This window comes from Hippoglossus stenolepis, chromosome 7, assembly GCF_022539355.2.
Source record: "Hippoglossus stenolepis isolate QCI-W04-F060 chromosome 7, HSTE1.2, whole genome shotgun sequence".
In the NCBI taxonomy this organism is placed as follows: Eukaryota; Metazoa; Chordata; class Actinopteri; order Pleuronectiformes; family Pleuronectidae; genus Hippoglossus; species Hippoglossus stenolepis.
Window position 1 is genome coordinate 17,604,729 of NC_061489.1, and position 13,439 is coordinate 17,618,167.

At 40.8% G+C, this 13,439-nt stretch overlaps 2 protein-coding genes across 21 annotated transcripts in view; both read left to right on the top strand.

The window, feature by feature from the left end:
- The window catches only part of LOC118111971 (collagen alpha-1(XXIII) chain), a 123,824-nt gene extending 112,896 nt beyond the window's left edge, over positions 1 to 10,928 (top strand). For 7 of the 13 annotated variants that reach the window (XM_035160855.2, XM_035160853.2, XM_035160857.2 and 4 more), the window contains 20 exons: positions 98 to 151; positions 260 to 319; positions 448 to 492; positions 607 to 684; positions 831 to 854; positions 3,474 to 3,518; positions 4,256 to 4,300; positions 4,415 to 4,495; positions 4,587 to 4,640; positions 5,332 to 5,397; positions 5,492 to 5,518; positions 5,607 to 5,666; positions 5,757 to 5,828; positions 5,926 to 5,952; positions 6,070 to 6,123; positions 6,384 to 6,470; positions 6,637 to 6,735; positions 7,666 to 7,704; positions 7,882 to 7,890; positions 8,488 to 10,928. In XM_035160855.2, the coding sequence (XP_035016746.1) occupies positions 98 to 151; positions 260 to 319; positions 448 to 492; positions 607 to 684; positions 831 to 854; positions 3,474 to 3,518; positions 4,256 to 4,300; positions 4,415 to 4,495; positions 4,587 to 4,640; positions 5,332 to 5,397; positions 5,492 to 5,518; positions 5,607 to 5,666; positions 5,757 to 5,828; positions 5,926 to 5,952; positions 6,070 to 6,123; positions 6,384 to 6,470; positions 6,637 to 6,735; positions 7,666 to 7,704; positions 7,882 to 7,890; positions 8,488 to 8,538 (1,077 nt within the window). In that variant the 3' untranslated portion in view covers positions 8,539 to 10,928. Of the gene's footprint in view, positions 1 to 97; positions 152 to 259; positions 320 to 447; positions 493 to 606; positions 685 to 830; positions 855 to 3,473; positions 3,519 to 4,255; positions 4,301 to 4,414; positions 4,496 to 4,586; positions 4,641 to 5,331; positions 5,398 to 5,491; positions 5,519 to 5,606; positions 5,667 to 5,756; positions 5,829 to 5,925; positions 5,953 to 6,069; positions 6,124 to 6,383; positions 6,471 to 6,636; positions 6,736 to 7,665; positions 7,705 to 7,881; positions 7,891 to 8,028 lie in introns of all 13 variants that reach the window. The other 6 variants (XM_035160856.2, XM_035160859.2, XM_035160858.2 and 3 more) reach the window with 6 other exon arrangements.
- Positions 10,929 to 12,771: 1,843 nt separating this feature from the next.
- The window catches only part of mbnl3 (muscleblind-like splicing regulator 3), a 30,649-nt gene continuing 29,981 nt past the window's right edge, over positions 12,772 to 13,439 (top strand). For 7 of the 8 annotated variants that reach the window (XR_004697163.2, XM_035160810.2, XM_035160814.2 and 4 more), the window contains exons 1-2: positions 12,772 to 12,932; positions 13,019 to 13,113. The gene's annotated coding sequence lies outside the window, so the exon portion shown is untranslated. The remainder of the gene's footprint in view (positions 12,933 to 13,018; positions 13,114 to 13,439) is intronic. The other variant, XM_035160819.2, reaches the window with a different exon arrangement.

The window sequence follows — 13,439 nt, forward strand, 5'->3', positions numbered from 1 at the left end:
TTTTCCTTTTGGTTTCCCTCAAACTTCTCACTTCTCTTGTCAACCTCTGTCAAAATGTGACCAAAAGTTTGAACTTTTCAAATTTGTTATCTGACAGGGAGAGGCCGGTGAGCCCGGCTATCAAGGGCCACAGGGTCATCCAGGGACGAAGGTAAATAAAAGCTTTTACTCATCAGTCATCACATCACAGACACAGTTTTAAATGTGGCCTTGTCTTTTCATGCATTTGACCTTGAATGTTCATTGTGTTTTGAAAAAGGGCGAGCCAGGTGTAGCAGAAAAGGGAGAGAGAGGTATGGATGGACTCCCAGGATTAAAGGTATGGGACAATTTTCAAATTGGAAATTCACACATCCAAAATTTGGATCATTTACACTAAATCAAAAATGTAAAATTTTTAACATCTGAAGGAATTTGACCATAAAAATGCATTTTTGCGTCACACAGGGTGACAAAGGGGAGATAGGACAGCAAGGACCAGAGGGAGCCATGGTATGTATATCACTCATTCAGTTAGCCCTCTGTTAGTATAATTCAATCAAACACATTATGAATATTTTATCATGTTTATGTCGAGCTCATTTATTTATTCCCTCTCTGTCTCAGGGTTATCCTGGAGAAAAAGGCGCCACAGGTTCTTCAGACATCATTGACTTCAATGGGAAGCTCCTAGATGCTTTCCAGGTGAGAATCTTCCACATTCCTTTGGGCGTTTATTACTTTATCTCAACTTTGATATAAACTGTTTTAGTGTTGTCATAAACGTGTCTGTTATTTTTCCGAAACTGCAAAACTCAACATGTCAACATGTCGCCGTTTCTCCTTGACAGGCCATCGACACCATCAGCATTTCGGTAATCGGCTGTTGTTTCTGCACGGTTTTGGTTGTGTGATCAGTAACTAACTCACATAACAATGCATAGACCCACACAGGGAATTGCATACATGCACACAACTCATTCCGTTCCCTATCCCACTTTGAACAGTGGATCTGTGTGTTTTTGTAGATCAGTTATCCAACAGTACAGACTTCAGATGTATTGGATGTCACTCTAGAGGTCACCGTATCAAGAGTATTGCTGAATGTGGCTGGTTTACTAGTTCAGAGATTCCCAAAGTTTTCAGGCCTCAGCCCCCAAAGTAAAGATGTCAGAGATTTGGGACCCCTGTCATCCCGTAGAATATTGATTTCAGCATGTTCAAAAAAGAAAACAAAGAAATCTATGTGCACATGTTGCAGTGTTTCTTGTGATGCTGTAAATTGACCTGTTGCAACTAATGCGATCGATAATCTGAATCTGTCATACTCACCTCAGTGGTAGGGACAAAGAAAGGACAAAAAAAGGACATATTTTATTTTAGTTTGTTTTTATTTTGATTTGCTCATCACTGTTCTCGTCTGCCACACTCACTGTTGTATTCACTAGGGATAAAACTCACAGCCCCAGCGAATATAGTGCAGCTGCTGTATTCGGTTAGATAACACGGAGCCTAAAGGAGCATACATGCAGAAGAGTCAACCGCCTTTGTTACACTGTTCTGAGTGTGTTTTCATGCTATGTGCCCAGCGTGCCTCACAATATACATGGCTGTGACTTGCTGTAGGTCAGCATGGTGTATTCTGTACGTGTATTTGTGCTGTTCCACATTACTCAGGTGTTGCACAAGGGGAATGCATTGGAACGTACCCCTCACAGTCGCCACAGTCTCAGCTTCACATGTCTGTCTTCATACACAAGACCCTTTGATTCGGTACCATGCTACATGCTAAAAGATGGCTATCTCTGCAGTGGAGTGTGTATTTGATTATAAAACACTATGAACCAGCTCCCCCTGCAGTGTGAGATTGTTACAAAGGAGTTGGTGAAAACACAAACCTGAGATTTTATCAGAAGTCTCATGTCGGTGTGGATCAGCTGCGTCCAAATCACACGCCAGGTCTCCGTGAGAGTTATATCAATGGAGCCGGGGGTGCTTACCGGCCACCCAGCTGCCATTTTAGGTTCGAAAACCATGCTGAAATAGTTTGTTTGTTACCATCATTCATTTTACAGCTTTTAGTATAATTATCCGAGTGAGTAGAATTTACTTTCCAATGATGGAATATCTCAGATCAAATAGTTGTTTGTAAACATCTGTTCATTTCTGCGGCTTAAATAGAGAATTTAAAAAGAAACTGAGAGATTCAGCATGTGCACCTCGGGGAGACAACATGTTTTATCACTCCCAGATGGCTCAGGACTTTCAGAGGGTGGAGAAAATGGACCTGTTAGTCTTTAGGAGACTGTGCTATTCTTCATCCATTCTCAGTGTTACATAGAGTCGCATGAATGTTTAGTTTCTCCGCTTGTTGTCCAAATCATCCTGCATCAACAGAATGGAAAACCATGCCAGGCTTTTATGTGTAGCACAAACCACATATGACGGTGTCTCACAATCTCAATGAGATAAAAATTGCTTCAAGTTGGTTTGTGATCAGCAAACGGAAAAAAAGTCAAACAAAACAAAAGACGTCATCAGCTTTGTTTAGTGTCAGGCCTGTTTTGTGAAATCCTCTCTGTTGGCTCCAGCTCAGGCCTTATGGTAAAATTCTGTGAGTTCCCAGTTTCTGTAAACAGCTACACGATGTATACACATTATGTCGATGCGACTATGCTGACGAGTACAGACCTAATGACAGCGGCTCAGTTATAGTATTTTATTACCTCCACCAGAGATGTTTGGTTTTCACCCCTGTTTGTTTGTATGTTGGTTGGTTTGTAAACGATGAAACCTTGTGGAAGGATGTGGTGTAGACCAGGGAAGAATACATTACATTCTGGTATGGATCCAGATCAGGGGGCAGATCCAGGATTCTTTCCTTAACATTGCAAGTTTTTTTTATGTTTTCACCCTTTTTCTCAGGGAATAATTTGATGTAAAAAAAATACACTTATTTACAGGAGTGATATCTATGAGTGTGTGAAATTTGGTGCAGCGTAATTGAATGACCTCGGCGGAGGTACATGCTCCCCTGAGTGATCGTATTAACAACGAATCAAAGCTCTCGCTCAGAGTGATGAACCAACAGAGAACTTGAAGGATGCTTGGAGAGTGCATACCTCCATCGAGGCTAACCCTAACCTAGAGAAAAGAAATCCTGGATCTGCTCCACATTTTATTGGCTTCTGCCTTGTGTCATGACCCAGCTTTCCACAAAATGCACATGTGAATCAGCTCAGTAGTTTTTGAGTAATCCTGCTGTCGGACAAACAGCAAAGAAAACAGAATCATAACTTACTTTACTGATAAAAATAGGAACGTCAGACGATCACTTGCCAGTGCTGTGTCTCTACTGCCCCACAGTGGCCAGAAATCGATCATTGCAGGTTTAAAGATGGATATTCTTGATTCTAATTCCAAGTCAAAAGAGACACATAACAAAGTCTAACTGAGTATATTTCCATTCCTGTTTTCTGTCTGCCTTTCTCCAGGGCCCGCCTGGACCACCTGGACCCCAAGGCCCTTCAGGGGAAAAGGTAAATACTTGAATAATATATTTTCCACATCTTCCATTTTCAAAACGGGCTCATTACTTTTGTTAAACATTTTTTTTTTGTTTGGCATCATTGAGCACCGCCCTCCCAACATCAAGACAGATTTCAACCTATATGGATGGGGCAATAGAACACAAGAATATTCCATGTTGCACAGCTATCAGTGCAAATCACGCATAACATATGTAAAAAACCTATCAAGACGAAACAGACAAGAGAGGGAGACTCGGCCGTGGAGAAGAGGAACAGCACATATGACCGTGACAAGGAGCAACAACGTGGAAGAAAGTGAAGAATCAGCCAACGTCACTGATCATTTCGACAACAGAGCAACAAAACATTCCCCATCTCTGGCCTTATTTAAATTAGGAATACTTCATTCATCTTTTCCTGCTTTAATCACTTTTTAGTTGATTGTTTTTATTTACGGTTTAAGTTAAATAGAAATGTCCTTCAAGAGGGAACCTTTTACTTTTCTACTTTGGAATACATTTCAGAGCCTGTACTTGTATACTATTATTTGGTAAAGAGTTTAAATTAGTACTTTTACTTAAATTGTTTTTAAGTATCTGTGCTTCCACTTGAGCATCCTACCAATGCACTGAACCACCATTAGCTTGTAGCGTTGCTTCAGGAAAACCAAAGATGCTAAACAGGATTTTGTGCAGCGTTAACGTCGTATTCATCGAGTGAGTGAATCTGTCCTTGTCTTCTTCCAGGGTGACCTCGGGTTACCTGGTCTAGCGGGAGTTGATGGGGAGGAGGTATAGTTGCAGAAATTACCCACAAAATCATTAGAAATGAAATATAACGGCATTTAAGACATTTTTATGGCTAAATGTGTTGTTGGAGATTCATTCTTAATTCTGCACCTCCAGGGACCTCAAGGTGACACAGGTGGGACAGGACCCGCTGGCGAGAGAGGGGAGAAGGGGGAGATGGGGCTCTCTGGGCCTGCTGTGAGTGGTGACCCTAAACATGTCTCTCTGATACACAAACAGTGGCACGCACATAAACAGCAGGAGGTTCATTTTGCTCTTTGTGATTCAGGGTATTGACGGACGTAAAGGAGAGAAAGGCGACAGCAGAATGGACGACAACCTGGTCAGTGAAACACACACATGAACACACTAGTTCATCACAGACTCGTGCGGCCGCAGGCAGTCGTTAACTTAAAAGGACGATGGCAGGGATGTTGTAATACACAACTCATTTTCATTTCTCCAATAGAAACAAATACATTCACATTAAACTCTGGTATTCTTTGGAAAATGGTCAGCGGTCATACAAAATAAATAAATTCCTTCAACTGGTGAATCATCTCTGGTTTCAGTTAAAACAACTCTGTGCAACTTTTTAAACTTAAAATAGCAGCTTCAAAATCCAGTTTGATGGTTCACTGACTTGGATGAATGTTGCTGTTTTTCCTGTGAGAAGTGACTGACTGATGGTCACAGCTCAATCAGCCAGAATCAGGTGCAGCAAGTTCAAGAGTCATGTTGTACTGTAGATCAGTTCAAAACACTTGTGTAATGCAAATGCAAAGCAAATTTCGCCTAATGACATTTCATACAAAGTCAATGCCAAGACACGAATAGACATGAATATCCACCGTTCAGTTGTGTTTCCATTCAGTGTGCGAGGGACAACACTTTCAGAGCTCTGGTCAAGGAATTGATCGCTCAGCCACAGAGACCAACAGAACTGCGCTGTTGCTCAGTAAAATTACAGTGTTGCTTTAAACTTTGCCAACATTAGCCTCCTGTTTGACTCTTGTGATTTCCACGATACTCAGATTCAGATGATATCCCAACAAGGCCCACCTGGTCCACCTGGCCCCCCCGGGTCCTCTGGATCCATGGTGAGTGTATTACCGTCCCACTCCTGGTCTGCTGCTCACATTTGTTATTTGCACCTATAGTCCTCTGGCACTCACATCACACAATGCTTTTCAGGGGCTGCACGGGATGCCTGGTCCTAAGGTAAGACTGCATGACCATGTTTCTAGTAGAATCTGTTCGTGGTGGCGGCTGTGACATGTGTTGACTCAGTCCCTGTGCTCTCATGCAGGGTGAGCCTGGAGCTGGTATGAGGGGAGAGAAGGGGGAGATTGGTTCACCTGGACCCAGGGTAAGTGCCACTGACCCTTTATTTTCATATGATAATAAAACACAAGATATGCAAACATGATGCAGTTGTGATGATGTTCTTTAACTGCAGGGACCAGATGGCCTCCAGGGTCTCTCTGGATCTGCAGGGTTAGTGGGTCTTCCAGGTGCAAAGGGAGAAAAAGTAAGAAGACGATCGCTTGCACAAATGTGTTTGCTATATTTCAGTATGCCGGAATTGAATGTAATATTGAGATATGTGTGTGAATGTGTGTTTGCAGGGCAGAACAGGGGAGCCTGGACTAGATGTAAGTGTTTTCAATGAGAAGATCATTTTCACTGAATTCATTTCATTTTTCAACATCATCTTTACCCTGCATCCTGTGATAAGCAAAGTTCTGACGCCTTTGTTCTTCCATGTCCAGGGTTTCCCAGGTATGATGGGAGACAAAGGTACCCGAGGAGAAAGAGGAGAGAAGGTTGGTACACAACACAGCAATAATGTATTTATATCAATATAAAAACAATAATGGTGGTAATTACAAAGGTCCACTCAGTATTAAAAAAACTTTATGAATGTTGTTGTCATAACGGAGATCAGTTTATCTGAGGACGTAGAGGAAGACATATTGTCATGTCATTAGTATCAGTGCTATAATAAAGAAATAACACAGTTAACTGTATTGTGTGGCATGTTAATGAGTGTGTGTGTGTTTCTATCTGTCTTCTCCGTGTCCAGGGCGACAGGGGGACAGTAGGGAAAAGGGGTCTAAAGGGCCAGAAGGGAGAGCAGGGTCCCCCAGGATTGGACCAGCCTTGTCCTGTGGTACGTCACATACAGACACGCATGTTGATTTCCTTCTCCCCACTTTCCTCTCACATTTTCAGTATTTCCCTGCTTTCTGCTCTCAGCACTGTTTCTGTTATTTCCTGTCCTTTCCTCTGAGTTTCTTCCTCAATGCTGTGAATGTGTAACTGGCTCTTGCTGACAGGGCTGTGATGAGACTAAAGGTGTGTCTGTGGAGACGGAGCTTTCTTCCCCTCCAGCTCCTCCTCTTCCTCCTTCCAGCCCTGAGGCCCCCTGTCCTGTGGTACAGTAGCTCTGCCTCCTCTCTCCTTTCTGATCACTATCATTTCCAGCTGCTCTTTTCCAGCCAAACCCTTTTATTTCTCTCGAACTCTGTTATGCATGTGTCACCAATTCATACTTCATGCAGGTCTACGTCACTGCAAAGACAAGTATACACAGATATTACACAGTACACTTAAGGCATTATCATAGTTGTCATTGATATTTAAATCAGCAGCCTGCAGAACGGCAAGGACCCCGTTCAGACCTGGTGAAAACATCCATCCAGAGCGATCACAAGTGGTCATAGCTAAGTTTAGGTCTGAACACACTGTAAAGCGTCTGGAGATCCGATCACTCAGACCACATATGGACGTGGTCTGAGACGCATGCTGTCACATTCTTTTCGCTGGGTGACTCTGTCCAGGGCCACGTATGAAGGACCGCCCACTCAGCTGACATCTCCTGACCTGCTACAGTTTCACAATGAATCAAATGTACTTTTACACTTCTCTGCGTCCACATGCTGATTTGTTAATGACCACGTCACAAAATCCAACACTTCACTTAGCCCCTCCTGTTTCCCCTCACTCTCTCACCCATGCCAACTTACAGACACACATACACACTACTACACACAAGCCCAGTGTGATCTAACACAGCTGTAAACTCAGACTGGGTAAAAACATCATCATTTCGTTTTCACGAACACGAATGACGTACATGACTATTTGCGTATAGAGTGGGGAAGTGAGATCCGATGACACATTAAGGATGCATTTTAATTCTGGGTTCGAACAGACGAACTTAACACTGACCCCTTGTGATCGTATCTGTCATGACGGATGTTAGTACCAGGTCAGAGCAGGGACTAAGTTTGTTTAAAGGATGCATCACTTGACCTGTTCTGGCTTATTAAATGTTTTATAATGCTGCTGTTCTTACTCTGCAGGGACAAGATGGGATGCCAATACCAGGCTGCTGGCACAAGGTGAGTGTTCAGATGAGTAACATGTTTTAAAAAAGCATATTGTGAACTAATGAAACGATTAGCTTCTGATGAGTAGAAAGCAGTATGCACGGTTAGAGGATAGCTAACAGTCGAGTCATTATTATTACTCATGGCTTGTCAGCATTAAATTAATTGCTTGACTCTGATTTGTCACAGGGGCATTTTGTAAGTATATAACAGCGTGTGAGTTCTGTAACAGTGATGCATGAAGGAGATTTTCTTGCTGACTGCATCACAAATTGCTTATTTGTGCATTTTGGTTTGATCCACTAATAATAAACACTCCCTGTTCTTCCTTTGCAGTGATGACTAACCAGCAGCACTGAATCTGTACATATTGATCTGGTATATATTGCAACTGAATACTACAACAAACAACCCACTCCTTTCCCCCACTTTTTTTATAAGAACTTTTATATAATATATTGAGATTTTTTTTTTAACATGGACATTTTTGAGTCCACAGTATTATGAAAACATTTTTTTTAAACTAGAGATCCGGTGTGGTTGAGAATGCAGCAGTGCTTTTGAAGACAAGGCGCTGAACTGGCAGTGGGACTCTTACTTTGAAGGACAGTCCAGCTGACCATGTTGGAGAGAAGAGTGCCTTACTAACACAGTCTGCCTTGCTGCCTGATAGTAAACGTTGGGAATGACGGCGTGTGCACTCGCCCCCGGTGGCGAGGACGGATGGACAGGTCTCTCGGCAGATGGGGGAGTGTGGGGTCAGTACTCTCTTCTGCTCTCTTTCTTTTCTGAAAGGAGGATATGTCGAGGCAGAAGCTCAAACGCAAGCGTCTCTCTCAGCCCTAGAGGGGGTGCGGGGCCTGGTGGAGAAAGGACACATTGACAGGCAGAGAGCACGAGGGGCAGATTGGCCTTTATGCAGCAGCGGAGCCACGCAAAGGCCTCCGTGTCACACCAAACACTCAGACCCCCCCGTTCTGGAAACCCCTTCAGGAGGGGGGGCGACAGAGAACACTGCGATTCCACATCCACCTGGGTAGAGAAGACGCACACTGACTGATGATGTGACGCGATAGCTTGATAACCAGTTTGTTTTGGGGGGGATGTCACTGGCACATAACGGAGGAATTTACTGCACAGATACATTGAACACGTGAAGGTGATCTCCTGTATGGCCCTTTTGTAAAGCTTTTGCATGATCATAATCCTGAAAGCTTGTATGATGCGTGGCCCCTCGATGTGACAGGTGACGGTAGATTCATTTTCATTTGCAACAAGCAGTCTTTAATAGTCTTTCCATTTGAACAAGCCACTCAGAGGAGTCGGTAGGTCAACCTTTTTTTATGGCTTACACTTAACAGCAGTGGTGACTCGCGTGTTGTTTTGTTTTATTCCGTTAGACTCTTGTCTGATTTTGTCCAGTTACATTTTTGCATTCCTGTGCACTGGCATGTTTGCGGAATAAATAAATGAGTGAAACTTCAAGACCGGGTTTGAAGGAACCAGTCACAGTATTCATGTTATTTCAGTGTTTCAACCAGGGAGCCAATCAGCTCCAACATTAGACTGTTTCTGTTTTAGCTGCCTGGACAAACGGTTTGCCGATCAGATTCTTTTCTTAATGATTTCCAGCGTGACTGATCATTATCTTTTAACCATTGATGAAGACATGTTTAATTACTGTTGCCAGTTTTACTGTTGTAACTTCTTGCTGCTGACTTAAATGTGTGTTTTTTTCTGTTTGATTTTTTTTTTTGAACCAATATTAGTCATTTGAAATGAAGGACTAACAGACTTTAAGTATGACATTTGAAACAGGTGTATACACAACCCTAGTTTTTTTTATGGTAAATATTCATTTTAAATCAGCAATAGACAGCTTTAAACTTTGAAAAGCCTTTTCTCAGCTGGAATCATTTCTTTGTGTTGTTTAAAACTCTGCATTACATGTGCAATCTAGGGTTGTCAAAGTCACACACGTACACAGACATGCATCATTTTTCAAATAACCTGTATAAGACTGCATTAACTATTTTTAAAAATATTTTTGGCTGCATGTATACAGGACAGAGATTACATGAAATCATTATTTGGTTCTGTTTACATGTGTAGAAATACATTTAGTTTCATGGTAAATTGTATTTTCTTAGCGGTCATATATTAACTCTGCATTGGTATTAGTTGCACTTTTTGATACAATATGAATAATATCAAGCAATCCTCTTTTTTTTTAAGGCAGGATACATGTTCAGGTTAATCACTAGTCTTACCAACTGGTTATTAAGGAGAAGAACACAAATGTATCGGTGATGTGTGAATAAATGAAAATGGAACTTGCTAGTCCAACAAGGTCAATTCGTTAAAAGGGCAATTTAGTAGAAGGATGACTGGTTCAGTGCTGAATCCAGTACAGACAGTACATTGGTAATCTTGGTCAATAGAAATATTGAGTAGCTGAAGTGTAAGCTGGCTCACGTCACGGTGCAGTCGTCATGAGTGCAGACCAAACTTCCCTGAAATTCTGATGTGCAACATCTGTGATTAGCTTTATTTTTGCAAAGATCCTTTTTACATTATAACTGCTCAGTGCCAAAGTTGCATTACTGACATCACACATAACAAGTTCCATATCGGTGGGATAAACTCAATGTTTTATGTTTTTTTTACTTCAGAAATGTTTTGTGAGAAAGATCAGTGCATCATATATTAAACGTATACAATGCACTGATTGGCGAGAGGTATTCTAGGGATGTTTTCCATGAAACAAAGATCTGTAAATGAGGTGTATTACCATTAAGCTATCACAGAATAGCTGACACACAAACTTCATTTGAGTAACTTTTTGAATGAGATTTCTTTGTTTTTATTGAAAGGTTTAACTGCAAATTGTGCAGGTCTTGGCATTATTTTACTGGAAGCCGATGGTTATCTGTCACTTATCTTTTTATTTCTTTTGCAGATTCTATCAGTTGCAGGTTCAAGGCTTAATGACGTCAATAGATGGCAAAAATATCTAACTTTACAGTTTGGTGTTTTAGCAAATCATATATTACAGTATTAGCTTGACTTTTTGAGAATGTTTTTTTTTGGTTGTGTATTTGGTTGTAAAAGAATTAAGCTATTTTTGTAATTACTTGTCTAAATATGTATAACTTGAGAACTGGTTAACTAAACATGTAGAATGAAATAAACTGGTTTTATGGTTTCTTGTCTATTAAATCATAAATAACCATGTACAATTATTTTTGTTTAATTTCTTTGTATTCATACAGTCTTTCTTCACTAATTTTGAGATGTCTTATCAACCCCACAACATACTACATATTCACAAATTGCATTGAAAGTGGCATGCTATAATTTATAGATGTATTCATATTGTCTTAAGTATGAAATTAAACATAATTCAAAAAAGAAATTAATGTGGTCAAGTGCAAATTAATACAAAATAAAACAATAGAGACAAACCATTAAAAGGAAAAATTACAGTCCAAGGTAAAGATACAAATCCTTAAATATACACAAAGAAAAGTTCACCATCTTTGTTCTGTGGAATAAATCATTAGTATTTAAGGCTATTTGAGTTTAAAACTAATTAAAACTTGAACCTGAGGGTGATGTAAGAGGAAAATTCACTAAATTTAGCTCACTTTCCAATGCAGACATATCTTAAGCCTGTGTCAGTGCTTTAGTCTGATTATCTGCACGGAGGAAGTGTTGAGGTTGCACTTGCAAACCTCTAGAACACCAGCAGGGAGCGCTGAAGTACCTTTAATGAAATCCGTCACTTCCTGGATGGAGATGCTGAGGTGATTGTTGACATTTTCAGTCTGGATAGCTGATCCTAAAAATTTTAGAATAATTCTGAAATGTATTGCTCATTAATTATAGAGTTTATTGGATTGTTAAAAGGAAGTACTCATTTGTAGAAGTACTCATATAAGTACAAAATATGAAAACAGTATTGTTTTTTTAACCTGTTTTCATTAACCCAACAAAGAGGAACATATAAAACCATAACGACACACAAGCCCATCTCAGGTCTTCGATCCTTATAGATACTGGTAAGGACCATGAATCCCCAATTCCTGTATTTGTCTATTTTTATACTCGATCTCGTGATCCAAGCAAAACTGAAAGAGGGTTACAGCTGCTTTAATTGTCAAAAACAGAAGGTCGACTAAGTCTTAAGTCTTAGTATCATGGTACAAGAGCAACTTCCTAGCATCAGATGGAATAATTTAAAATCCCCGTTTTACCTACATATGTCTGTCATCTAAATGTAAAAAGCAAAAATAACATACAATAATAAATAACTGACAATATGTCTGTGGATCCTTCATTAAGGCAACCGTCAGGTTTTAGATTGTGACTGTTAATTATCATGAGCTACACAAATAAACGCTAGATTTGAAATGGCCATGTTAGCCCAAATGCTAAAATTGTATGCTAAACTAAAATTGTATGTTAAATACAGTTAAATCGAGTTAGCATTTCAATGATATTGTTAAAATGTGAGCACGGAGTTGGAGTAACTTCATGGCGGATAATGTTTTGGCTAACAACATGAAATTAGGGCTGGGCAATAAAATAATATTAAGGCAAGTCATTTTTTATCATTCAACAACAACAGACCTAGATGGATGGATAGATAGATAGATAGAGTACACATAACTAATTTATCTCAGATTTGTAAATGTTTTACTCAACTATTATTAAATATCAGTCTCTGAACTTCAGAGGAATAAAAATGCAACATAAGTCGTGATAATTATCGATATATCGACTGGTATAATTTGTATTTATCTTGACACAGTGTTTGGCCTATAGCCCTCAATGAAACATAATAAAATCGTCTGTATGAACACACACACACACACTGTGCACCCCCACCTGCTGCAGACCCCTGCCCGCCTCTCCGTCGTGACTTTGATGTCCTCTCATGTTAACGGTGTTATCTAATAAACGAAAGCAAACACACACACACACACACACACACACACACACACACACACACACACACACACGCACAAACACTCCTCTCTCTCTCTCTCTCTCTCTCTCTCTCTCTCTCTCTGTCTCTGTCTCTCTGTCTGTGTCTGCCTCCCAACTCCTCCCTCCGCCCTTCCTCTGATTCTTTTTTTTAAAATCTGATCCGTGTTGTTGTTTCACTCGAGCAAATTTAGTTGCAGGAACATTTGGGGCTGTCTCCCTCTTCCTCGCGCTTTGCGGCGGCGGAGCTAGTACGTTTTCCCCTTTTACAAATAATTGTTCATGGTCGGATTTGATTCTTTCTAGCTGATTCTTCTCCTTGTGCTTCCACTCACAGGTGATCCTTGTTCATCAGAGCAACGAGGCGTCTTTTTATCGGGAAATAAAACAATTGGACCGACGTTATTTTGGGGGAGAAGACGCGACACGCAGGTAAGAGACTGAGCTCGTCTGGCGCAGAGATATTAACGTGTCCTGACGCATTTTAACCAAAGATGTATATCTGCGAATGTTATATTTAATCCATGTTCGTTTGAAACGCGTCCTCCAGTCCGCCTGTTGCGCAGACGCTCAAACCCGCCCTTGTTATTATTCTGGAATACGGGCGTAACTGTGGTGTTGCACAGACACAACAGTGATAACAGTGGACATGCTGTGGACATGCTGGTGTCTCCGTGTGGATTCATACACATCTGCAAACAGCTGCCGCATTGTATTCTGGGTCTGTACGTGAGGTTGGATTCTCACAGAGTCAGTGT